General features: G+C 32.0%; 3 protein-coding genes across 5 annotated transcripts; 2 read left to right on the forward strand and 1 right to left on the reverse strand.

Annotated features, from left to right (window-relative positions):
- Positions 1 to 798: 798 nt before the first annotated feature.
- Positions 799 to 6,775, forward strand: LOC146535436 (uncharacterized). Its single transcript, XM_085192230.1, has 6 exons — positions 799 to 1,042; positions 1,150 to 2,587; positions 2,873 to 2,939; positions 3,286 to 3,409; positions 3,960 to 4,097; positions 4,959 to 6,775. Exons 1-6 carry the CDS (start codon positions 1,034 to 1,036, stop codon positions 6,591 to 6,593), a joined length of 3,411 nt encoding a protein of 1,136 aa, XP_085048356.1. The 5' UTR covers positions 799 to 1,033; the 3' UTR covers positions 6,594 to 6,775.
- Positions 6,776 to 8,359: 1,584 nt separating this feature from the next.
- On the forward strand, positions 8,360 to 14,421 carry LOC146535437 (peptidyl-alpha-hydroxyglycine alpha-amidating lyase 1-like). 2 transcript variants are annotated; one of them, XM_085192243.1, is made up of 9 exons: positions 8,360 to 8,635; positions 8,709 to 8,793; positions 8,889 to 9,126; positions 9,895 to 10,023; positions 10,497 to 10,648; positions 10,834 to 11,031; positions 11,290 to 11,401; positions 11,652 to 11,832; positions 13,062 to 14,421. In XM_085192243.1, the coding sequence occupies exons 1-8, from the start codon at positions 8,549 to 8,551 to the stop codon at positions 11,830 to 11,832; spliced, it is 1,182 nt and encodes a 393-aa protein (XP_085048369.1). In that variant the 5' UTR covers positions 8,360 to 8,548; the 3' UTR covers positions 13,062 to 14,421. The 2 variants fall into 2 exon arrangements, with proteins under 2 accessions (XP_085048369.1, XP_085048366.1); XM_085192240.1 differs by having other exon boundaries at positions 8,361 to 8,635; positions 11,652 to 11,824.
- Positions 14,422 to 16,107: 1,686 nt separating this feature from the next.
- Positions 16,108 to 19,690, reverse strand: LOC146535438 (methyltransferase-like protein 25B). Of its 2 annotated transcripts, none has more exons than XM_085192244.1 (6): positions 19,478 to 19,690; positions 18,921 to 19,378; positions 18,327 to 18,729; positions 17,825 to 17,934; positions 17,401 to 17,582; positions 16,108 to 16,361 (listed from the first exon to the last, which is right to left on the reverse strand). In XM_085192244.1, exons 1-6 carry the CDS (start codon positions 19,571 to 19,573, stop codon positions 16,282 to 16,284), a joined length of 1,329 nt encoding a protein of 442 aa, XP_085048370.1. In that variant the 5' UTR covers positions 19,574 to 19,690; the 3' UTR covers positions 16,108 to 16,281. The 2 variants fall into 2 exon arrangements, with proteins under 2 accessions (XP_085048370.1, XP_085048371.1); XM_085192245.1 differs by having other exon boundaries at positions 18,921 to 19,365; positions 19,478 to 19,630.
- Between the last annotated feature and the right edge of the window lie 452 nt (positions 19,691 to 20,142).

Below are 20,142 nucleotides of genomic sequence, written 5' to 3' on the forward strand. Positions count from 1 at the left end.
TTAAGACACTCCGTTCTTCATTTTCCACCGAATTTTTCAAGCATTGCGTGTTTAGTAGCGGAAGTCTACGCCAAGCTATTGCCTTGGTGCAAGAAATAGAAATATTAATAAATAATAATTCACTACCCCGAGTTGGAATCGAATCCACAACGGCCATAATACAATAGTTAAAAATAATTAAAATTGCGAATTAAAATACCGATGTCCCTTTTGACTCGGAAAAGAATGTTCACGTTATGAATATTATATTTAAAAAGTTTTTGTACAAAGAAATTTTCCCTTACACATGAATATAATAAATATATGGCTAATCAATTGGTTTTACTATAAAGAAATGACCCGATTACCTAGATCTATTTTTATTGAATACTTCAGTTACTTTATGAAACTGTACCTATAAAATTCTTAGAAATATTAATAAATTGTGTAAATAACTCCCGCCATTTTTTTAAATTATGACAAACAAGAAATGATAGCCAAAAAAAAGTATCACAGACATAAACAAAGCACCTATAAAATGCAACTTAACCTAAACATGCAATAACAACATGATATTTATAAAAAAATATACTAAAATGAAAAAAATAATCTTTTTTAATTCTTTACTATAATGGAACTCACCTCTTCTTAATTGTACCTACCTTAAATATAATCAAGACTGACAGAATCAGAAATGCGGTACCGTACTGTATAGATATTCGCCATTTAAAGCAGCTTGATATTTCTATTACTATTCTAATGTACAGTATATATAATAAGCTAAATATTAATTTCGTTACAAACATAATTACGGCACCGTACCGGCTGTTCATTCAATCTGTGTAATTTATGGAATACTAGATAATATGTTTTCTGTGGTTTCAGTTTTCGGACTCGAAATGTAGTGACAGACGTGTCCATAAACCATAATAAATACAAATCCTTTTTTCGTTATTTGTAATGTCCACTGCGGTTTGATAATAGCCCTAAATACATCTCTCGATTATGTTTATTTATTGTAACATATTGTTTGATCTAAATTTCCGACATAACTATGGAAGAGGTGAGTGTTTAGGTTACCATATTTTTGTTGTGTCACATTTCACAATAAAGACCCAATAGAGAACAGCGCATGGTCAATGATTATTTTGTAATAATATTTACTTTCAGGAGCTTAGCGAAAGCGAATTGGAGGGTCAGTTGTATGCTATGATACACTATGTTGACGAAACACAAGTAAATGTAGGCACAAATCCAAAAGAAGAAACATTTGAAAATGTCCCCTGCAGTACAATTCCAAGGTACTGGCGTACAAGTGGTGACCAAAATAATATTTACAAAAAAGTAAACACTCCTAAAGAGTCTGCAGTCAATAAAAATTTAAATGAAAACAGTGTAACTGAAGCAAAAGATGAACAAAAAAACAAATGTGAACTGTCCCCGGACTTATCAATATTCCAAAAGCCAGTACCAGAAAATTTAAAGCTAACTGTTGAAATAGAGGAACATGTGATTGAACATCGTATTGTGGAGCTGGAATCTAGTGATGAAGATGAAGTGATTGTAGTAGCATTGCCTCCAAAACCAACAATTACTATAGAGAGTTCAGATGAAGACGATATTGTTGTTACTACTGGAGTCCCTGAAAAGAAAGTCCTTGATAAACCAACAAAGGACAAACCATCAGACAGAGAAGTAACAGCCAGCCCTGTACCATCTGTTGTATCATCGGTCTCAGATGAATTTATACGTGGTGACTGTATAGCATTGAATATATCTTCGAAACATCCTAATAACCAAAGTTTCGACTTTAGCCTTCATGGGTCAGATTTATTGGGCAAAACACCTACTAAGAAGAAAAGAAGGAAGAAAAATAAAGATGTTACTTCTACGCCTATATCAAGCACACCTGCAAACAGTACCCTTGAAGAATGTTTTGCTACACCCAAAAGCAAGGCTAAAAACAAACGGCAAAGGACGAAATCATACCAGGTTTCAGAAAAAAGTTTACCCAATGCAGATGTTTATGATTCTGACAGCAACCAATCAATAATAGACAATAATAAAAGTAACAGCCAATATACTGTGACTGATAAGAGTTTGCCAAACACTGATGTTTACGAATCAGATTCAAATCAATCTGAGGTTGCAAAAGACACACAACCTGAAGCAAATCCTCCAGATGATGTTAATAGTTCCAATAGTAGCATTGTTGATAAATTAGTCTCAGTAACACCCACAACAACTAAAAAGTCTACCAATGAGGTCACTAAAACTTCAATTGTAGACTTAACTGAACCAGAAATTGAGTTGAATGAAACAATAAATGAAAGTATTGTTATGGGGAATGTTACGGGACTTACAGAAATGGAAGACTATAGCAACGACAATACATTACCACAAGGTGATATATCCAAATGTGGCTCAACAAAAATCCCTGCCATATTGCATGCTGATTTGGATTTTGATAATTTGAAAGGCAATGACAAGTTTTGTAAAAGACAATGCTATTCCCTAAGTACTCTTAGAGCAGAAATGGAAAAGTTTTATAATGAAAGCTGGGGAGGTGAAGATTTTAACCATCGAGAAATACAAAAAAATATGTCAAGTGAGTATTTATTTAAATATTATTATGGATGAACTATTAGAATATTAGAAAAATATCATTGAATATCATCTGTATATGTGACATTTGTGGCAACAGCAAAGGCAAAAGGCATTGAGTTCGAGCCACTCAACATGCAATGTCCAAAAAATTGATTGGTGTGGAACGACAGTGTCTTATCCCTAGGTTCCCTCTCTCCACTCTGGTTTAATGCAGGATAAAGCATGAACCTAAAAAAATAAGATTTAATGTAACATCAATTTATAAAATAAATACATTATTTTATAGGAGACAAAAACTTGTGGGCAATAGATCCTAAAGACAGAATGCCATCATTGTCAAAACGAAAATTAACGTAAGTAATATTTATACATAATTTCTAATGTATTTTCTTATATCTTACTTAACAATTTTTAAAGAAAAAATGAAGTAGATCATAAACACAGAAATATAAATAAGAAACATAAAAACAAAAAAAAATACTATAATATTAATATTATAGTAAAAAAAATTGTTTTATGTTAAACCTTGTTTTAATGTATTGTTTTTATATCAAATATTATGTTATTATATTCTTAATACAATTATGCTAAAGCATAATCAAATTATTTAGATAAGTTGCAAGACAGCAAAAAGGAAAGGTTATGAATGAAAAATATTAAATGGATACATATTGTAAGCAAAGTATATTATATTTACAGATGCAATTACTGTAACCGTATTGGTCACCGTGATGATGTCTGCCGCATGAAGCCACCAGTGTGTTTCATGTGTGGCACAGCCGGCCATTTTGAAACTCGATGTCCAAGGAAAATTTGTGTTAATGTAAGTTTATTTTATAAATGTTTTGAAGCTTTGAAATGAGTTCAGCTCTGTCCATCCTAATAAAAAGATTTTGTATTAAGACAATCTTAAACAGTATTTTTTAAATTTAATAAATATACAATTTAAAAGTACTGGAACTGAAAGTACTCATTGCCGGCATCTGTATTTCCTAAGACATACAATATGAGGGTCGTCAAAACCAGAGTGAATAGGTATCTGCTAGGCGAGCGTGCCACACCGTAGATCGCATCAGCGCTCACCAGACTTGATGCGGTCAAACCAAGCAAGCCTATTGAAATAAAAAAAAAAACTGTTTAAGATTGTTGTGGTACAGAACTTTTCGATTATAGATTCAATTCACATTCAATTAACTCTCTGGTAACAAGATAAAACGCGGTACTAAGTTGCGGCATTTAACACGCAACAGTGTCTCGAAAATAGGGCGACGAGAGGGCCGTGGGGTACAAAGTGTCTTTACATTAGGTTGCCCCTGCCTACTTATATATGCATATGTATATATAGAAAAAATAAATATTATTTTTGTTTAAAGTGTGGATCACCAAACTACATGTACTCCACCATGTGTCGTAACTGCTCTAACTGGAATTGTATCAAGTGCGCAGAATGCGGACAGACTGGCCATCCAGCCAGCCACTGCCCCGATGTGTGGAGACGCTATCATAACACTGTAAGTGAATTATTATTTTATATGGAAATTTTTTCTTTCTCAGAAAAAAATAAGTTTCTTTTATTATTATTTTATTTATCCAGTAGAAGTGTTAGGTTTTACCTTTTTCTTTATCCACATTTTAAATAATTATTATGATAATGTTTTAACTCTGAGGTTTTCTGGGATCCTATTGTAAAAGTGTACACATTGTCCCATACATGAATTATGGATTCGATGCAATTGGGTCACAGGTGCACTAAGTTTAAGCCTATTTCTAGTATTAATATTATGATGTACATAATATTAATACTAGAAATAGGCCCAATTTTGGTAAAATCATTAATGTTTTACTTAACATATAAAACATTTTTAAAAATATATTGAAATGCAACAGTCCATATATTGATTTCTTTAAACTTTTCCTTAAGGAGTCTTTCGGACCTAAGTTATAGATTGCACTCATAACTCACTTCTGCAAGACAAATATTGGTTGAATACCGGCTGCATTACCCCAAAGTAAAATCCCATAGGACACAACACTGTGGAAGTAGCTGAAGTAAACAAGTCGAGACGTTTCCACATCAGTTAATGATCAAATTTTTTTGACCGCGAAAGCTGCTGAGCTTAGTCTATTCGCCAATCTATCAATATGGGATCCCCACTGTAATTTGGAGTCTATGGTGATACCGAGAAATACCGTAGAATCTACAGGATAAATATCCATTTTATATGAAAGTGTATACTAATACATTCAGTTTTACTACTTTTTTATTTGTTGTACTTGGATTTATATAAAAAAACATTATTTTTTTACTATAAAATTAATATTTTTCATAAGAATGTCATAATATTTTTTTAAAGTAAGTTAATTACTTACAGGTAAACTCAGACACTCATTTAGAAGAAAATCGTCAGCTAAAGAAAAATTATCAAATGTTCTGCAGTGGGTGTACTCGCCGTGGTCACCTGGTCCACACTTGCCGCATAACACTGCCATTCTCAGGGCTACCTATAAATTCACCTTATGTAGCAGTTTATCAACCTGTTTATCAAATAACAAACAAAAATAATGATATCCAAGCAAATAAACAAAGAAATCGATTCACTCAAGACACTGTACCTGCATCTAGAATTGAACAACTCAAGAGACAATCCAAATCGCCAGCCATTCATGAAACTCACTTAAATAAGAAAAGAAATCTTGGCGCTGATGCAAATGAAACAGGTCAAAAAGGCAAAAGCCCAAGCAACATTAACCAAAGGAAAAACTTACAAAGTAAAGACCTGCAAGAAACAACTAAAGACACCCAAGAACCACCCAAGTCTGCTAGAAAGATGTCAGAAAACCAAGATACTGATAAAGCACCAGATTTCATTTCAATAACATCTGACAACCATGATAAAAGGGGACATATCATTCAAGACAATGAAGTTTCCGATACTAGTGAAGTAATTACATCTGCAAGGGTGTATGTTACTAATGAAATAGCAGATAAGCTCAGAACAGAAGAAGGTACAGCATGGTTGGATGAAACTTTGAGTAAAAATAAGGTGGAACTTGAAAACAAAGAAATTACATTCTTCTTGAGCATCAGAGGCACTGTAGGTAACCAGGAAGCATTTCAGGCAGAGCTACGAGACTGGATCCGTAGCAAATATCCAAATAAAGAGTTTTCTGTTTCTGAGAGTGACCTTGACGTGACCCAAGAATCTTTTCTTGATACAAACAAAACAAGTAATAACATACCCAAAAACAGAAATAATGTGATTCGTAAAATAAGTAGAGCTTTCGATTCATTGAAAAAAAATTTAGGTGAGCCTAAAGATCTTTATAAAGAGCTAGTCTTTTTGCAAAATCGGCATGAACAACTGCTAAGACAAAAAATCATCAGCCCCCAGCAATTGTCTAACAATAAAGAAAATATAAACACTATGTTGAGAAAATTGAACATGGTACTGCTTGGTCAGGCTGGCCTTGGTGATGGCTCTAAGCATTTAAGTGAATTGCAAATTCTACAAGAAAAGTTGACAAACTTCAGGCAAAAAAATATACCAGCTTCTCTAAGACAAGAAATTGGTGAACATTTCCATAGCATTTTTGCTGCTATCCCTAGAGATGACTATGTAGATCTACTTGGCAAATATTACAGGGCAAAACAAATACAACCTTCATTAAAGAAGAAAAAATTTGACAAGTTGATTAAAACACCTAAGAAAATATTTACCACTGTGTTTTCTCCACAAAATGTGAATAAAGTGATAAGAGAAGGTATAAATCAGCCAAATGAAGTACCTTCACGAGAGATAACTAAAAGTAAACTTGTTTTCTATCACAAGAGATTGTTATGTACCAAGCCTAATGATTCAGTTCTGAAAAGAAAGAAGAATGAACTTTTACAGAAACTTTTCTTTAATATAGGCTTGATGGACACTAGGGCTCACATCTCTTCAAAGACATTGAAGAAAATTAAGAAAGTCCAAGAACAAGCTCAGCTGTTCTTAACACATGTTTAGGGTATGAATAGAGTTATGTAGGTGTACGAAAGACACCTTTTATTGGCGAATAATCGCCTTATGCTGGAAAAGCTCCCATATTACATCCCCTAAGTGGATTTTATTTATGTAATGGCGGTTTTTTCCATTGGATATAAGAGCACCTTTGGTGCATGTGAAATAAACTTCTTAGTGTAAAGCAATATAGTCTATTACTTATTAATTATCCCATATAAAAAATATATTAAAAAAAACTTCACATTTTCTGGATATTTTTTTTTAAGAATAATAAAAAAAAACCTTATAATTTCGTATTTATTAATTATGATATAAAGAATGTAATATAACTAAAGATAGTGGCATAACATGAAGTAATATATGCGGGGACAAACTCGTATCAATAACCTTTTTTTAGTACATACCTGCATGGGCGAGGGAATTTTTACCAACAAAAAATTGTTTCAATTTCATCATCATGGTCTTCATCATCTTGTAGCTATAGTCCTCAGTAGCTTATGTAAAATTTTACTTTTATATTAAGATGAAAGCTTACATATAATTTATTAGGCGGTAGAAGGGGGTTGAAATCGTGCAGTGAAGTGTCTTTCTTATCATTTATCATCATTTTTAATATTGTTCCCAATAAAAAAAAACTAACGATAATAAGGTACCATACATTTTATTTACTTAATCTAAGGGCTGGCTTCAGCTGGCCCTCGCTCTATTGCGCCTGAAATGGGAACTAAAGTCCAGATCAGGTTTCTGGAGGGGCCAGAAAATATCTCTAGATACGCTCATGCCTGCGCTCGCAATAGAGAGAGTGTATTTAAAATATATACAAATTTAAAATAAAATGTTTTTTTTTCTAACATGGCATTCATAAAATTGTACTAAAATTGTGCTTTTAGTTTTTATTTTGCTAAAAAAGTCTACTAAGCACTGATAAAGACTAAGAGCAACACACATAATGTTATAAAACTTGAAAATTTCTCTGCGTGTACAATACCGGTAAATAGTATCAGGGAATATGAAATTTGAATAGTGGTTACTTCGGCAGTTATTGGGTATATAAGGTTCATAAAATAGTGCCTAGCTGTCGTAAAATTATAAAGTTATTTTTTTCGTGGGGACATTAAAAATATGGTTATCGGTTGCCAGACATTTAACTTGAATTTACAGCCCTCCCCCCCCCCCCCCCCCCAAACACTCTTAAATCCAAAAAAGCTATAAAGGACCTCTTCTTCAGATAATTAAAATTGATAATGGGCCTACAAATATAATATAGTAAAGTTATTATTTTAACCTGCTATATTATATTTGTAAGCGCTTGTAATTTATTAGAGTAAAAACATTAATAAATAATAATAGATTCCCTGAATCGAATTCGCTTTTTGTGTGTATGTGCACAGGATCTTTCAGGTTTTATAACATAACGAAGGTCTGGCTGCTTTCGGCTCCCCAGCTATTACTTTTATTTGCTACAAAATCACATGAGTCCACGATAAAAGTACCGTGACCAGTAGCAATACATTTATGTTTCATATTAACACAAATCTGTAAACAGTCGGGAAAACAGTCTTTAGTATTTTAAACTGACTACACATAAGTCAAGTCACTATACGTTGTGTTGATTTCTTTACGCATTAAATTTTAAGTATAACTACAGCAATCCTAATTTACATATCTTTGGCTCTACCTGTGTTCAAAATTTGAAAATTTGAATTATATATTTTGAACTTCAAAATATACTCTGTGGTCAGGTTAGTTCAAAATAAAAATTAAATATATATTATCTGTAGCCAAACCAGTCTATGTTGAATAAAAACAAGTGTGGAATAATGGAATTGTATTTAATTGAAAATAGGATAACGTTACTGTTACGATTTTAAGTTTCTTTTGAAAATCATAAGACTGATCACGACTACATGTTGCATTCCAATGAAATATAATAAGACGTAGATATTTATTGAAAAATAATGGAGTGTAGTGGCAGACGTATAAAAAATATGTCTGTAATGTTTATAGTATTATTGTTGTTCCTAACATGTATTTACGCACGACGGGTAGGTTAAATTAAGAAAATATTGAATTATAATTTTTAGAAATATAGTTATAATTTTTTTTTCCTCCGTCCAGTTTACTGAGGAGGAATATCCTGGGAACTACTACGATCCTAATCAGTATGTTAAAATAAACGCCGCTTTACAAATGTTGGAACATGGTTCGTGTTTTACTAGTTAAATATGATATGAAATATTGACTCTGAATTATATGTGAAGTAATTTATTTTATAGTATTATTTTTTTTATATTTAAGCTCCACAATGGGTACCAAATTGGCCAACGTCAGTCGTAGACCTGGGGCAAGTGGCTGGTGTGGCTCTTGATCCATCAGGAATCATTTATGTTTTTCATCGAGCGTCCAATGCCTGGGACATTAACACATTTACAGAGACAAATGTATATAGAAGGATTGGAGACAATCCAATATCTCAACATACCATTTTAATGTTTAATGAAACTGGAGAACTTGTGGACTCATGGGGACAAGATTTGTAAGTTTATTTGGTCATTAAAATGTAAAAGTAGTTACTAGTCTTATCAAAGGGAAAACTCCTATAAGGAATATTATAGGAATATTTAAAATAGTAAAAACCTATATAATTTATAAAGTAAATAACACATTTTGTGTACACATATTTACATATACAGTTTACTGAGATCCTACTGCCTCTAGAGCTATGTAATTTTAACAAAGCTGAAATTTGATGATTAATATTCTGTCTGTAATAGTCTAATAGTCTAAGATGGATCCTAAATGTTGTTAAAAAATTGGGGCTAAAAATGTTATAGTAGAAAACCAAAATTTTACATATATAACATTTTCGTCAGCACCATTCCATCTAAACCAATCTGATGGTGCAATCATCCTCCCAAACAGATCTGGGGGCCCTGGGATTAAGGGTTATAGTAGTAGTAGGTCTGAAATATTTTCTATATATTTATATTATGCCATAATGTCTAAAATATTTCCTGAAATAAATGCATTATAGTATATTAGCTTTGGGTTGCCGTAGTGTTTGGCGCTCCATTCTCTCTGTCTTACCTCACTAGGGATAAAACGTAAAGTTAAGTTAAATTAAGCTTTGGTTTGAAATCTCAATTTGATGAATTAAATATTTATGAAATATGGGGAAGTGTGATATAACACAGACAAAGTAAATGTTTCCAAATAATTAAAATGCATTATTTGATGCATTTTTTCCATTTTTACGGATACCATGATAGTGTTTTCTTATATAAATTAATGTAAATTCTCCCAGATTTTATATGCCCCATGGTATTACAATTGATAACAAAGGCAATGTGTGGGTAACTGATGTGGCACTTCATCAAGTGTTCAAATTCACACATGAAAACCGCACTCATCCTGCTTTAACACTTGGAGAGAAGTGAGTATTAAAATTTTTTAAGTTACAATGAAATTCTAGGTGGAAAGTCCGGCATGGAAGTGTCTCAATAGGACCAAAGTACCTTTACACTATGTTTCCTCTGCCTACAGTGCTATGAGGAGCTGCCTACAGCGAAAAGCTCAAAAAAAACTAAATTGTAGTTGACAAATTTGGCACAGCAGCACAGTGCTTGTCTGTCACTGTAAACAGGATTTTTTGTACAAAAATAAATTAGATTAATATTAAAGAAATAAATTAGATTATTAAATTATTAGCAAAAAATAAATTATTTAAATTTTCCTTGCTCTGGCCACAAATTTAATTATACCATTGTAGTACTAGTCTATCCAGAAGAATTTTTCAATTGAAAAAATACTTACAGAAATTAGCATGTTTAATCAAACAATTTTTTCTGTTTCATATTAGTATGGAAGCTATTGACAGTGTAAATATATTGTTGTATGTATTTAAAGATTTGTACCACGTGACGACGACACTCACTTCTGCAAGCCGAGCGCGGTGGCCGTCATGTCAACTGGGGACTTTTTTGTCGCAGATGGCTACTGTAACTCACGAATAATCAAATTTGCACCAGATGGAACTCGGATCTTACAGTGGGGCAAATGTAAGTATATATCGCATTTTGTTTTATTATATTCATATATCTTCAAAATCTTATTCAAATAATGGGAAAGTAAATATCGATGCGGACAGGGTAACCATCAGTAGGATAACCATCAGTGTTAACTCTAGCTTTCCTCTGCCTACCCTAGTACACGTGGGACATACCCTACTATACTATCCTTTCAGACTCCGGTCGCGGTGAGTACGTCCTGAACGTGCCGCACGCGCTGGCGCTGGCTGAGGACCGCGGCGAGTTGTGCGTGGCGGACCGCGAGCACGGCCGCGTGGGGTGCTTCCGCGCCGCGTCGGGACAGTTCACGGCCTCCTTCAGCCACTGGCTGGTGGGGCCCAGGCTGTTCAGTGTCGCTTACACACCGGCCAGTGGTAAGTGTTTGCAGTGCTTACCACTGCATTACATATCATCGCCTCAGATAAAAAACGTCGCGGTTGTCAACGTTCAGGCGGAATGCAATTCGACTGAAATAACTTACGTCGTAATGTAGGAGTAAATTACGTTCCCCAAAGCGCATAACTAACATTGCGACCACATGCAAGTGGATGCATAATTGTCTTAACAATAAGTGTCCTACCACTAAGTTTGCCCTTCGTACTGAAGCTAAAAACAAGTTTATTGTTTTTTAGGTGGTCAACTATTCATAGTGAACGGTCCTACTAACGGTGCCATCCCTGTGAGGGGTTACGTCATAGACTACACTACCGGAAAATTGATTAAGACATTTGCACCGAAAAAAGGGTTTGTTGTTTAATAATACGGTGAATTTCATTTAATATTTTATTTTATTGGAAAATCGAGTCTTAACACTAGATTCCCTTCCACCCTAGAAAACGGGATACAGCTTAGAATACATTATAAGTTTATTATATTAACGTGATACTATTACTACTACTTATAATATCATGATGATAAAATGTTTTATGAACAAAAAAAAATCTATGTGCCTATAAGTAATTTAAACCTAAATTAAAATAATAATACTTTTCAGTTTCAGCAACCCCCACGATATAGCAGTGAGCGGGGACGGGAGTCGTATATACGTAGCTGAACTAGACCCGCACCGTGTATGCGCGTTCCAGGAACCCGCACCGCCCTCCGTACAACCCCACGCGAAACCACAACCTTCTGTGCAACCCCACGCGAAACCCACCGCCACTAGTGGTGAGTAGGTTTGTATTTGTGTTCAGTTACATCACAATTGGGTCCCTAATGGCCCCATTGACTCAGACGTCAATCTCAAATATGAGGTGGAAATACGACAGGTCAGGTGCACTTCACACAATATAGGTTTGTACATACATATTTGTAGGCGTATTTTGTTCGCTATAAATATATCTCCATTTTTACTTGGTGGAATTTTAGGTGCACTTCACACAAAGGTTTGTAATCGTGAACTTGTTTTATTTTTGTTTAAATATAGGCCAACAAAATACATCATCATGGGGACGTTTTTGTTGACACATGGGGACATATTTTATGTACCACATGTAAGTATATATTCATTAAATGAAGAGGTAGCAATAGCGGTTTGTGTTATGTTTTTATTGTTTTTATGTTATGTTAGTTTTATATATTTCTTAATAAGATTAGCGATACTCTTTAGAAACTCGTAAGAGTGCAATAACACTTCAAAAATGTAAAAAAAATAGTTACGATTATTTTTATATGATTTCTACCAAGTAAAATGAAAAATATTTAGGAATCGTGCTAGTAAATTTATTATTTTATTCCTCCTATATTTTCTTATAAGATAAACACTTTTTTATGATAAATAAAATATAATATGTATATTTCTTATAGGAATCAAGTAAGTGAAATAATTATTTAATTCCTCTTACAATTAGAACAGAATAACAAAGTCTTGACCAAAAACTTCAACCATTTGAAGAGTTAGTTTGTATGCGGTGAAAGGAGTAAGATGAATAACGTTAGGATTTCCAATTTAATTAATGTTGAGAGGAATTCGGACAGTGGAGGTGATCGTTATTGCGTATATACTGGGGTCTCAAGTCCCAGGCACTGCTAAAAGCTTCTCATACTGCAACGCGATGAACACCACATGCTGAATCCGTGGCAAATGTTAAATAGATAAACAAATGTTTTTTTAAAGTGTTATTCCACACTACAAAAAAAAAGTTTTTTTAGAAAATATTATAAACACTTAACATAGAACCTCCATAGCAACCTAGATGGTGCCCTAGTCAACTAAGCCAAACATTCTCACCAAGCAGCTCCGAAACACGTTTCCTACAACTTATTTTTATTGTGCACATACATTTTACAAATTTCCATTACACAATTTGATAAGAATGGTTAATTGGCAATAGAGAATGCTATTAATTAAAAAAAATTGTGTTAGTCTACACTAAGGAAACGGTTGTTTCATCTCTCTACACAGAAGCATCGCAAAGCACACACGAGTGGGGCACGTGGGAGTGGGGCGCGTGGGCGGGCGCGGCCACGGCGCTCGTCGCCGCCGCGGCGCTACTGGTGGCGTTGTGCTCCGCCAGGTCACGTGGTAAGCATGGCTATGGGGATCCACTGCTTTCTGAATAATAGCTATATAAATATTGAGGGTTAAATTAATTAATCATTTATAGACATGTTTAAAAAGTATTTCACTTTCTAAACATCTCTATGTACATCTATAGTTGAAATAGAAAACAAAATAGAAAATAGAAGAAAATTACATAGCTGAAAGACTAAAGACGGCCTTATGTCACCTTATGTGACAATGTGTGTGTGAATTGTAATGATCTCGAATTCATTGGTTCGAAAGTATACTGATTATTTTTTTAAGAATTTATATTTCAATATCTAATGATAACAACATAAAATTATAATACGAATAATGTTTAGCAGAAAATATTTATCACCATGTTACTTATTGTTTTAGAACATCTCTATATTTTGTTTAGAAGGTAACCTGTTTTGAGTGTTATCAATTTAAGAACTGAAACCATATTTTATTTTATAAGCAAATACTAAACTTTCTTATAAATTATAAGTGATGTTTATGTTATCTATCTATTTATATAAAGGAATGTAAAGGAAATATTCTTTACAGGAAAAGAAATAATTAGGAAAATACAGTTGTCCTTGATAATAACTTTAAAATATTATAAACATTCCATAATGACTGAAAAGTTCCAAGAACTATAAAAAGAAATACAAACATTTTTAAACTATATTTAAATAAATAAAAATAATACTTAAGTTAGGACTTAAATGATTATATCACAAACAATTTAGATCTCATTTATAGATCTGAGATTATTATTTATGAATAAAATATTTTTTTTTATCAAGATAAAAAGAGATTTATAAATATATTTTTTTTGTTACTATTAATACTATTTCATATGAAGTCTTATGTAGACAGTCATGGCGGAAGCCACACCCCCTGACTGTATATAAGACGGTTATGGTTTCTATTCCCACTTGGGGGAATTATCTTTCACTTCTTCGGCCTGGTAACAAAAGCGCGGTGTTGAGTTCCACCGTTAAACACTCAATTTCCCAAACGTTGGGCGGAGGGTGGGCGACAAAGTCTTACCCACTCCCTGTGCCTACCTATCTTCCTAGTTGCGGAATTAAACGTGTAGCTATAAAAGTCTATTGCTTAATTTATACATCTTTGCCCAATTATTTTTACTATTTTGTGTGGTTAATGTGCATATTTTTTTTTTTTATTTTGCTTCTGTGTGTAGTGTAGTATAACATGTAAAGCACTTGTGCAAATATATTTATTGACTGCAGCTTTTGTTTTTTATTTTTCTCTTTTCCTTTTTTTTTTGCACCTATTTTTTTAGGACATTTTATATCTTTTGTAAATTTTCACAACAAATTCAGATCTTTCATAAACTAAACTAAATCACTCGAGATTTTAAAATTGTTTTTATTACAAAGGCATATTCAATTTTATATTTTAACGCATATTGAATAATAATTACAATACCATATATGTGAGAATATGATTAATACAAGTATAATTATATCGTAAAATTTTAATTGGTTATATCAGTATTTCTAATAACATCAAACAAAAGTGCTTTTTTGTACACAATCATAACTGAAAGGTAATTTTATGACGAAATGTCATTTATTTTAGGAATATATAACAAACCGATAAACAATAAGAAAAAATAAACTCAAATACAATTTATTTGTACTTGTATGTACTTACTCATATATATATATTGCATCTGTATAATGTAAAATCTAGGGCGCAAATCGCTAAGCCGCCGTCGCTGGGACTACGGACATAGCGAGTTCAAATTACGTCGTTTGTTAGAACGACGTCGTTTCACGCGCGTGCAGTCCGACGACTCGGAGGACGAACCCGCGCCCATGCTCCCGCCTACAGCCTGATGCCGGTTCCCGATGACTATATTGTTATTTTAATGTTTATGTTTGTTCGTAATGTGTATCCAGGTAAGATTATTGTTAAAAAATATATATTTATTGTATTGGTGGTGTCTAAATATCGTACAGTACGATCGACGAGTTGTGGCCGTGTTGATGTTAGGTGTTCTGAAATTTTACGTATTGTTCACTCGGGAAGAATCAAAAGTAAGATTGCTAAAATCTAATCTGATTTAATTTCAATAACGTTACATATATAATGTTATTTAGGCTCCTTCGGAGTTTTTGTGACGAAAAAAATATTTTTTAGCAACAGACATAAGTAGAAATAGATACTATTACCTGTTTTTATTTTGTTAAAATATATTTTGTTAGTCACGAGTCATGTTTAGCATAAAACTATTGTTACTAATTAGACACCGCCAACTTTTTGCACAAAGCATAAAAGGCAGCTATATACAATATTTTACATATGTTTGTCACTACAATTACTAAAATAAATCAAGACACTTGAAACTTAGATTTTTATACGAGCTGAAATACCTTAAATCATATTAATGTATAAACAAAAAAAACTCATTCCGAAATCCGACATATATATTCCATAACCAAAACTTCAGTAGGTATATTGAGTTTAATTTAGTTCATAAGAAAACTTCTTGTAATTGCGCTGTACATATTCTTCCAAATAATGTAAATTCAATGTCTTCTCGCGCCATTGGCGCTCAAATCAATTTCAACATCTCAAATCAATTTCAATATCTCAAATCAATTTCAATATCTCAAATCAATTTCAATATCTCAAGCTCAAATCATATCAATCAATTTACATCAAAATATAAAACATACTTAAATGAATATTAAGACGCCTCAAAAACATCAAAATAACACCATGATAGTTATCAGTACCTAATACTTATTTAGTAGATCTTCCAACTTCTCGCTGATACTAAATTTTTACGACTACTTCAAAAAGTTTTTATTATTAAATATGATTGGTTTTTAATTAAAAACCTACTCCATTAAAAATAATTTTTAACAAATAATTATCATGTACCTAAGTAATAAAACAACAAACATGAAATAAAGTTATTTATTAAAAGATCATACTACATTTTATTACTTCACTTAAAGTAAAGTTTATTTTTTTAACATCAGACTGGGTCTGCCTAACCTGCCCCTTGCAGGGTACAGCGTGAAGCTGAGAACTTTAGCTTTATAGTTATATAATTTTATTTTACAACAAACTGAAATTAAGTTTTTCTTCCCACTATGATATGATTACGTGGAGATATCTCCGGATCAAACACAGGATAGATTGCACAAGATATACCTGAAATATTCATAAAATCTTATATTTCTTTTCCTCATATAGCAAGAATAGGACATATACTCTTAAGACACAACACTGTTAAGACTCTTCGTTTTCCACTTTCCGCCTAATGTTCGAGACATTGCGCGTCGTGTGGTGGAATTCATTACAACGCTTTGTCTTGATAATATACTAGAGCGAAGAAATAAAAAATATTCCCTCAAGATGCGTTTACGCCGTGCGGCGCCACGACCCCCACGATAAGCAAGAAAACAAAATAAGATGGTAAAACAAAATTGACATATGGCTAACGGACCAAACGGGCATGTTTTTAGTTTTAAGAAGATTCTTAGTATTATTTATGTGCCAAAGATTATTTTTATTTATACAAAATTATTTTTATAGCTTTTTCGTAGTGAGAGTGGAATATAGAGGACAGAGGTGGATAAGTATATTGTTTATAGGGAACCACTATCAAAATGATATATAAAAATAACTGTTTAAAATATTTATACTATGATAATAAATTTTAAAATTTTATTATATCAAATTATCTGATTTTTCTACTAATTGACAAGTTTTAGAAATATTAATTCTATATAAAATATGGCAGCTAATAGAGTAACGAAAAATTATTAAAGTAACTAATTATTAATATTAAATATTTTTCGTTAAAATAACTATAATAATTTGTCTAGCCTCTGTATTCCACATCAAGAGGTCTGATGAAATCATTATTATGTATATCTGTATATAAGTTGTGTAAATTGTGAATGTTATATATGATAAATGTATTTGATGTATTTTGTTTCTTCTATTAAATGTCTATATGAAATTCTTTATTTTTTCCTACCTATACCTTGATTATAACGTTATTAATAATCTGGTGAATCACAATGATACACTTTACATTAGTATTTCAAAATTTATGAAAAATATCTAACCATAGAAATAATAAAAAATATATATATTTTAATATAACAGAACAGAACATGAAATTGTTAAATTTGTATAAATTATTAAAAATATTACAATTTACTAATTTTAGTCAAATACATACCATTTTCTAAGATATACAAAATTCTATCTAATAAAATAATGGTTTCCACAAGCGGAGCCAGCATAAGCCTTAGTGTATACATAACCACCACTTTCTTCCATTGATTTAGGTCTTCATCTACACTTTTATAATATAAATTTTGATATTCATATGATAATTTCTCAAGAGCCGCAGTACAATAGCTAGAAAACACATGTAATAAATTTATAATTTGAATAATATTTTCCGTTTTATACCCTCAATGTGTTTAACACAGTACCACAATGATCTCACTCAATCTTATATACTATTTACATTTCAACTAAAATTTCTCAAAATTTACAATCAGTAATTATCAAGAACAAGCAACAAAAAAAAATCTAACATATTTTTAGTAAAATAAAAATATAACCAAGTATTAAGAATCATACTTTACTATGCTAACCTTTCAAATGTCATGTTGGGGGTGTGCTTAACACTCCTTACTGGCAAATGTCTTAGGTGAGGATCTAACTGCACCAACAACTTTTCTAGTGCTGCTCTATAAGCATGTACCTTTAAAAATTATTCATTATTTACCACTTATGTAATATACATAAAAACCAATAATATAATAATACAAAAAATGGTGAAACTTTTTCATCTAAAATGTTTAGAGAAAAAAAATTGTTTGGTGGTAAAACTTAGAAAATACCTGTATACAGTGTTTGAATGATACTTTCTTTAAGGTTCAATACCTCAATTTAAAAACAAATCAGAATCCTTATAGGATTAACTTGTTGTCCATCTGTCTGTCAGTCCCTCTGTCAAGATATATTTTTAAGAAAAGTGTGTAAATTCCAAGCTAAAATTGGCATGAAATAGTCACATCTATAGTTGCTTAGAGAAAAGAAAAAATAAACTTCTAAGGTTTTTTTAAATTTTAAAATTACTTAAAAGAATCATACTTTTAAGTCCTTGTAATATCCTTCACACAACTTCTTTGTGTATGTTTCAATAGCATGGCATGCTATCTCTCTACTGACATATGATAATGAACTATCTTGTTTTTTAGCATAGACACTCATTGGATATCCACTGTTCGACAGTTTCATATAACAGCAGCCAACAACACAAATAAATTTCACTTTATCTGAAGTAACAAAATGCTGTATTAACAAAGGACCAAGGTCTCCACATGGGTGCAAGCCAATAAGACCAAAATGATCCATATTTTCAGCTAACTTCAGTCCATTTAATTGATCTAGTGAAGACAGAGCTATATTGCAGTGTATTGGTCTAGGCATTTTGGACATAGATTCCTCTGAAACATATTTTTTTACAGTGTATTCTAGCTCCAGATCAAGTTTCCTAAAAAAACAAATGTATAATAATTAAAAGCCCTTCTATAAGCACAATTAGTCTGATGAAGTTTATTTAATGACATATCATTATATTGATAACATAAAAATTAGAATAGAAAACAAAAAAAAATATTATAAAATGAAAAACAAACAAAAAAAAATTTAAAAATATATTTTTAATCATACATACCAACATACCTAGCTTCCTCTGATAATAAAGTTTGCATTTCAATGCCTACTGTTACTATATTATATTTGTAACTCAATATCCTCACAAGATGTCCTATGCCAGATCCAAAGTCTAATACTCTATTACATTTACATTGCTTTGCAATTTCACAAACAAAATCTGACATTAAGCTTATTTCATGTCTTTTTTTTAGTTTTACATGTTTCAAAAACAGATTTTTCAGTTTTGGGTGATTAATGGTAGCATATTTAGAAGCATTCTCAACTTCTTTATCTTCTGTGTATGTAGATTGCCTTGGTATACTCAAAGTGGAAATAGCTTTTAATAAAGACAAAAAAGATAGTGGTAACATATGGTTTGTTTGTTTACCAGCAATAATATTGCCCAAGTCTTGTGGATCCATTTTGCCAAAACAATCTTGCCACAAGGTGGGTAGCTTCGTCCAATGACTGTCTACGAAGAAATCCTATAAGGTTATTTGTATTAATTAAATATTAATAAAATTTATGCACGTATATCATTAGTTTGCAATATATTTTCTAAAAAAAAAAAATGTACTACTAACCAAAACATATAAATCTAATAGCCATTCGTAATATTTTACAATTCTCAGACATAAACTGAGAGACGCTCTAACGTTATCTTCGTGATTACTAGTCATTTTATGAATAATATACTTGTGTTGTGACTGCAATATTACAATTGTTTTAATAAATTATTTTAGGAAAATATGTTTGACAACCACTTATACAATATTATGTTAAATGTCAAACAAGAAAAGTATTGTCTATGATTGTGGTGGTCTGGTGGTCCTGTTATTCACATTTATTGACAATATTTGTGGTCACGATATTTTTCGGCTTAAAACAGCCTTAACAGAAAAAATCTTAGTCGATTGCCACATAAAACACGAATACGCGAAGTGAATTATGCTCAACTGCTAACTCAACTCGAAACGCCATACTATAAGAAATTAATCAATCAATCACAAATATAAATTATAACAATACTCTCTAATATATTTTTTTAAATTCACGCTGAATCCTGCACATAGCAAAGTAAGTTAAGACACTTGAACGGAAGTGGAGAGTGAAATCCGTTCCCCACTTTCCGCCGAATTCTGAAGGCATTGCGTGTCGAGTAGCAAAATTCAACGCCGCGTTCTGCTATCTCACCAAAAAGGAAAAATGAAAATATCCTCGGATGGGAATCGAACCCACAATCTGTAGT

The sequence above is a fragment of the Heliconius melpomene genome, chromosome 10, assembly GCF_056956725.1.
Source record: "Heliconius melpomene rosina isolate 202511_hmr_F chromosome 10, ASM5695672v1, whole genome shotgun sequence".
NCBI classification, from domain to species: Eukaryota; Metazoa; Arthropoda; class Insecta; order Lepidoptera; family Nymphalidae; genus Heliconius; species Heliconius melpomene.

Bases quoted from the DNA above. Each gene is read 5' to 3' on its own strand.
- LOC146535437 (XM_085192240.1), top strand. From the start codon at position 8,549: ATGGAGTGTAGTGGCAGACGTATAAAAAATATGTCTGTAATGTTTATA. The intron at 8,636-8,708 runs GTAGGTTAAATT...TCCTCCGTCCAG, and splicing joins CATGTATTTACGCACGACGG to TTTACTGAGGAGGAATATCC. The intron at 9,127-9,894 runs GTAAGTTTATTT...AAATTCTCCCAG, and splicing joins GACTCATGGGGACAAGATTT to ATTTTATATGCCCCATGGTA.
- LOC146535436 (XM_085192230.1), top strand. The intron at 2,588-2,872 runs GTGAGTATTTAT...ATTATTTTATAG, and splicing joins AATACAAAAAAATATGTCAA to GAGACAAAAACTTGTGGGCA. The intron at 2,940-3,285 runs GTAAGTAATATT...TTATATTTACAG, and splicing joins TTGTCAAAACGAAAATTAAC to ATGCAATTACTGTAACCGTA.
- LOC146535438 (XM_085192244.1), bottom strand. From the start codon at position 19,573: ATGACTAGTAATCACGAAGATAACGTTAGAGCGTCTCTCAGTTTATGT. The intron at 19,379-19,477 runs GTTAGTAGTACA...ATAACCTTATAG, and splicing joins TATTAGATTTATATGTTTTG to GATTTCTTCGTAGACAGTCA. The intron at 18,730-18,920 runs GTATGTTGGTAT...TTGTTTTTTTAG, and splicing joins TTATTATCAGAGGAAGCTAG to GAAACTTGATCTGGAGCTAG.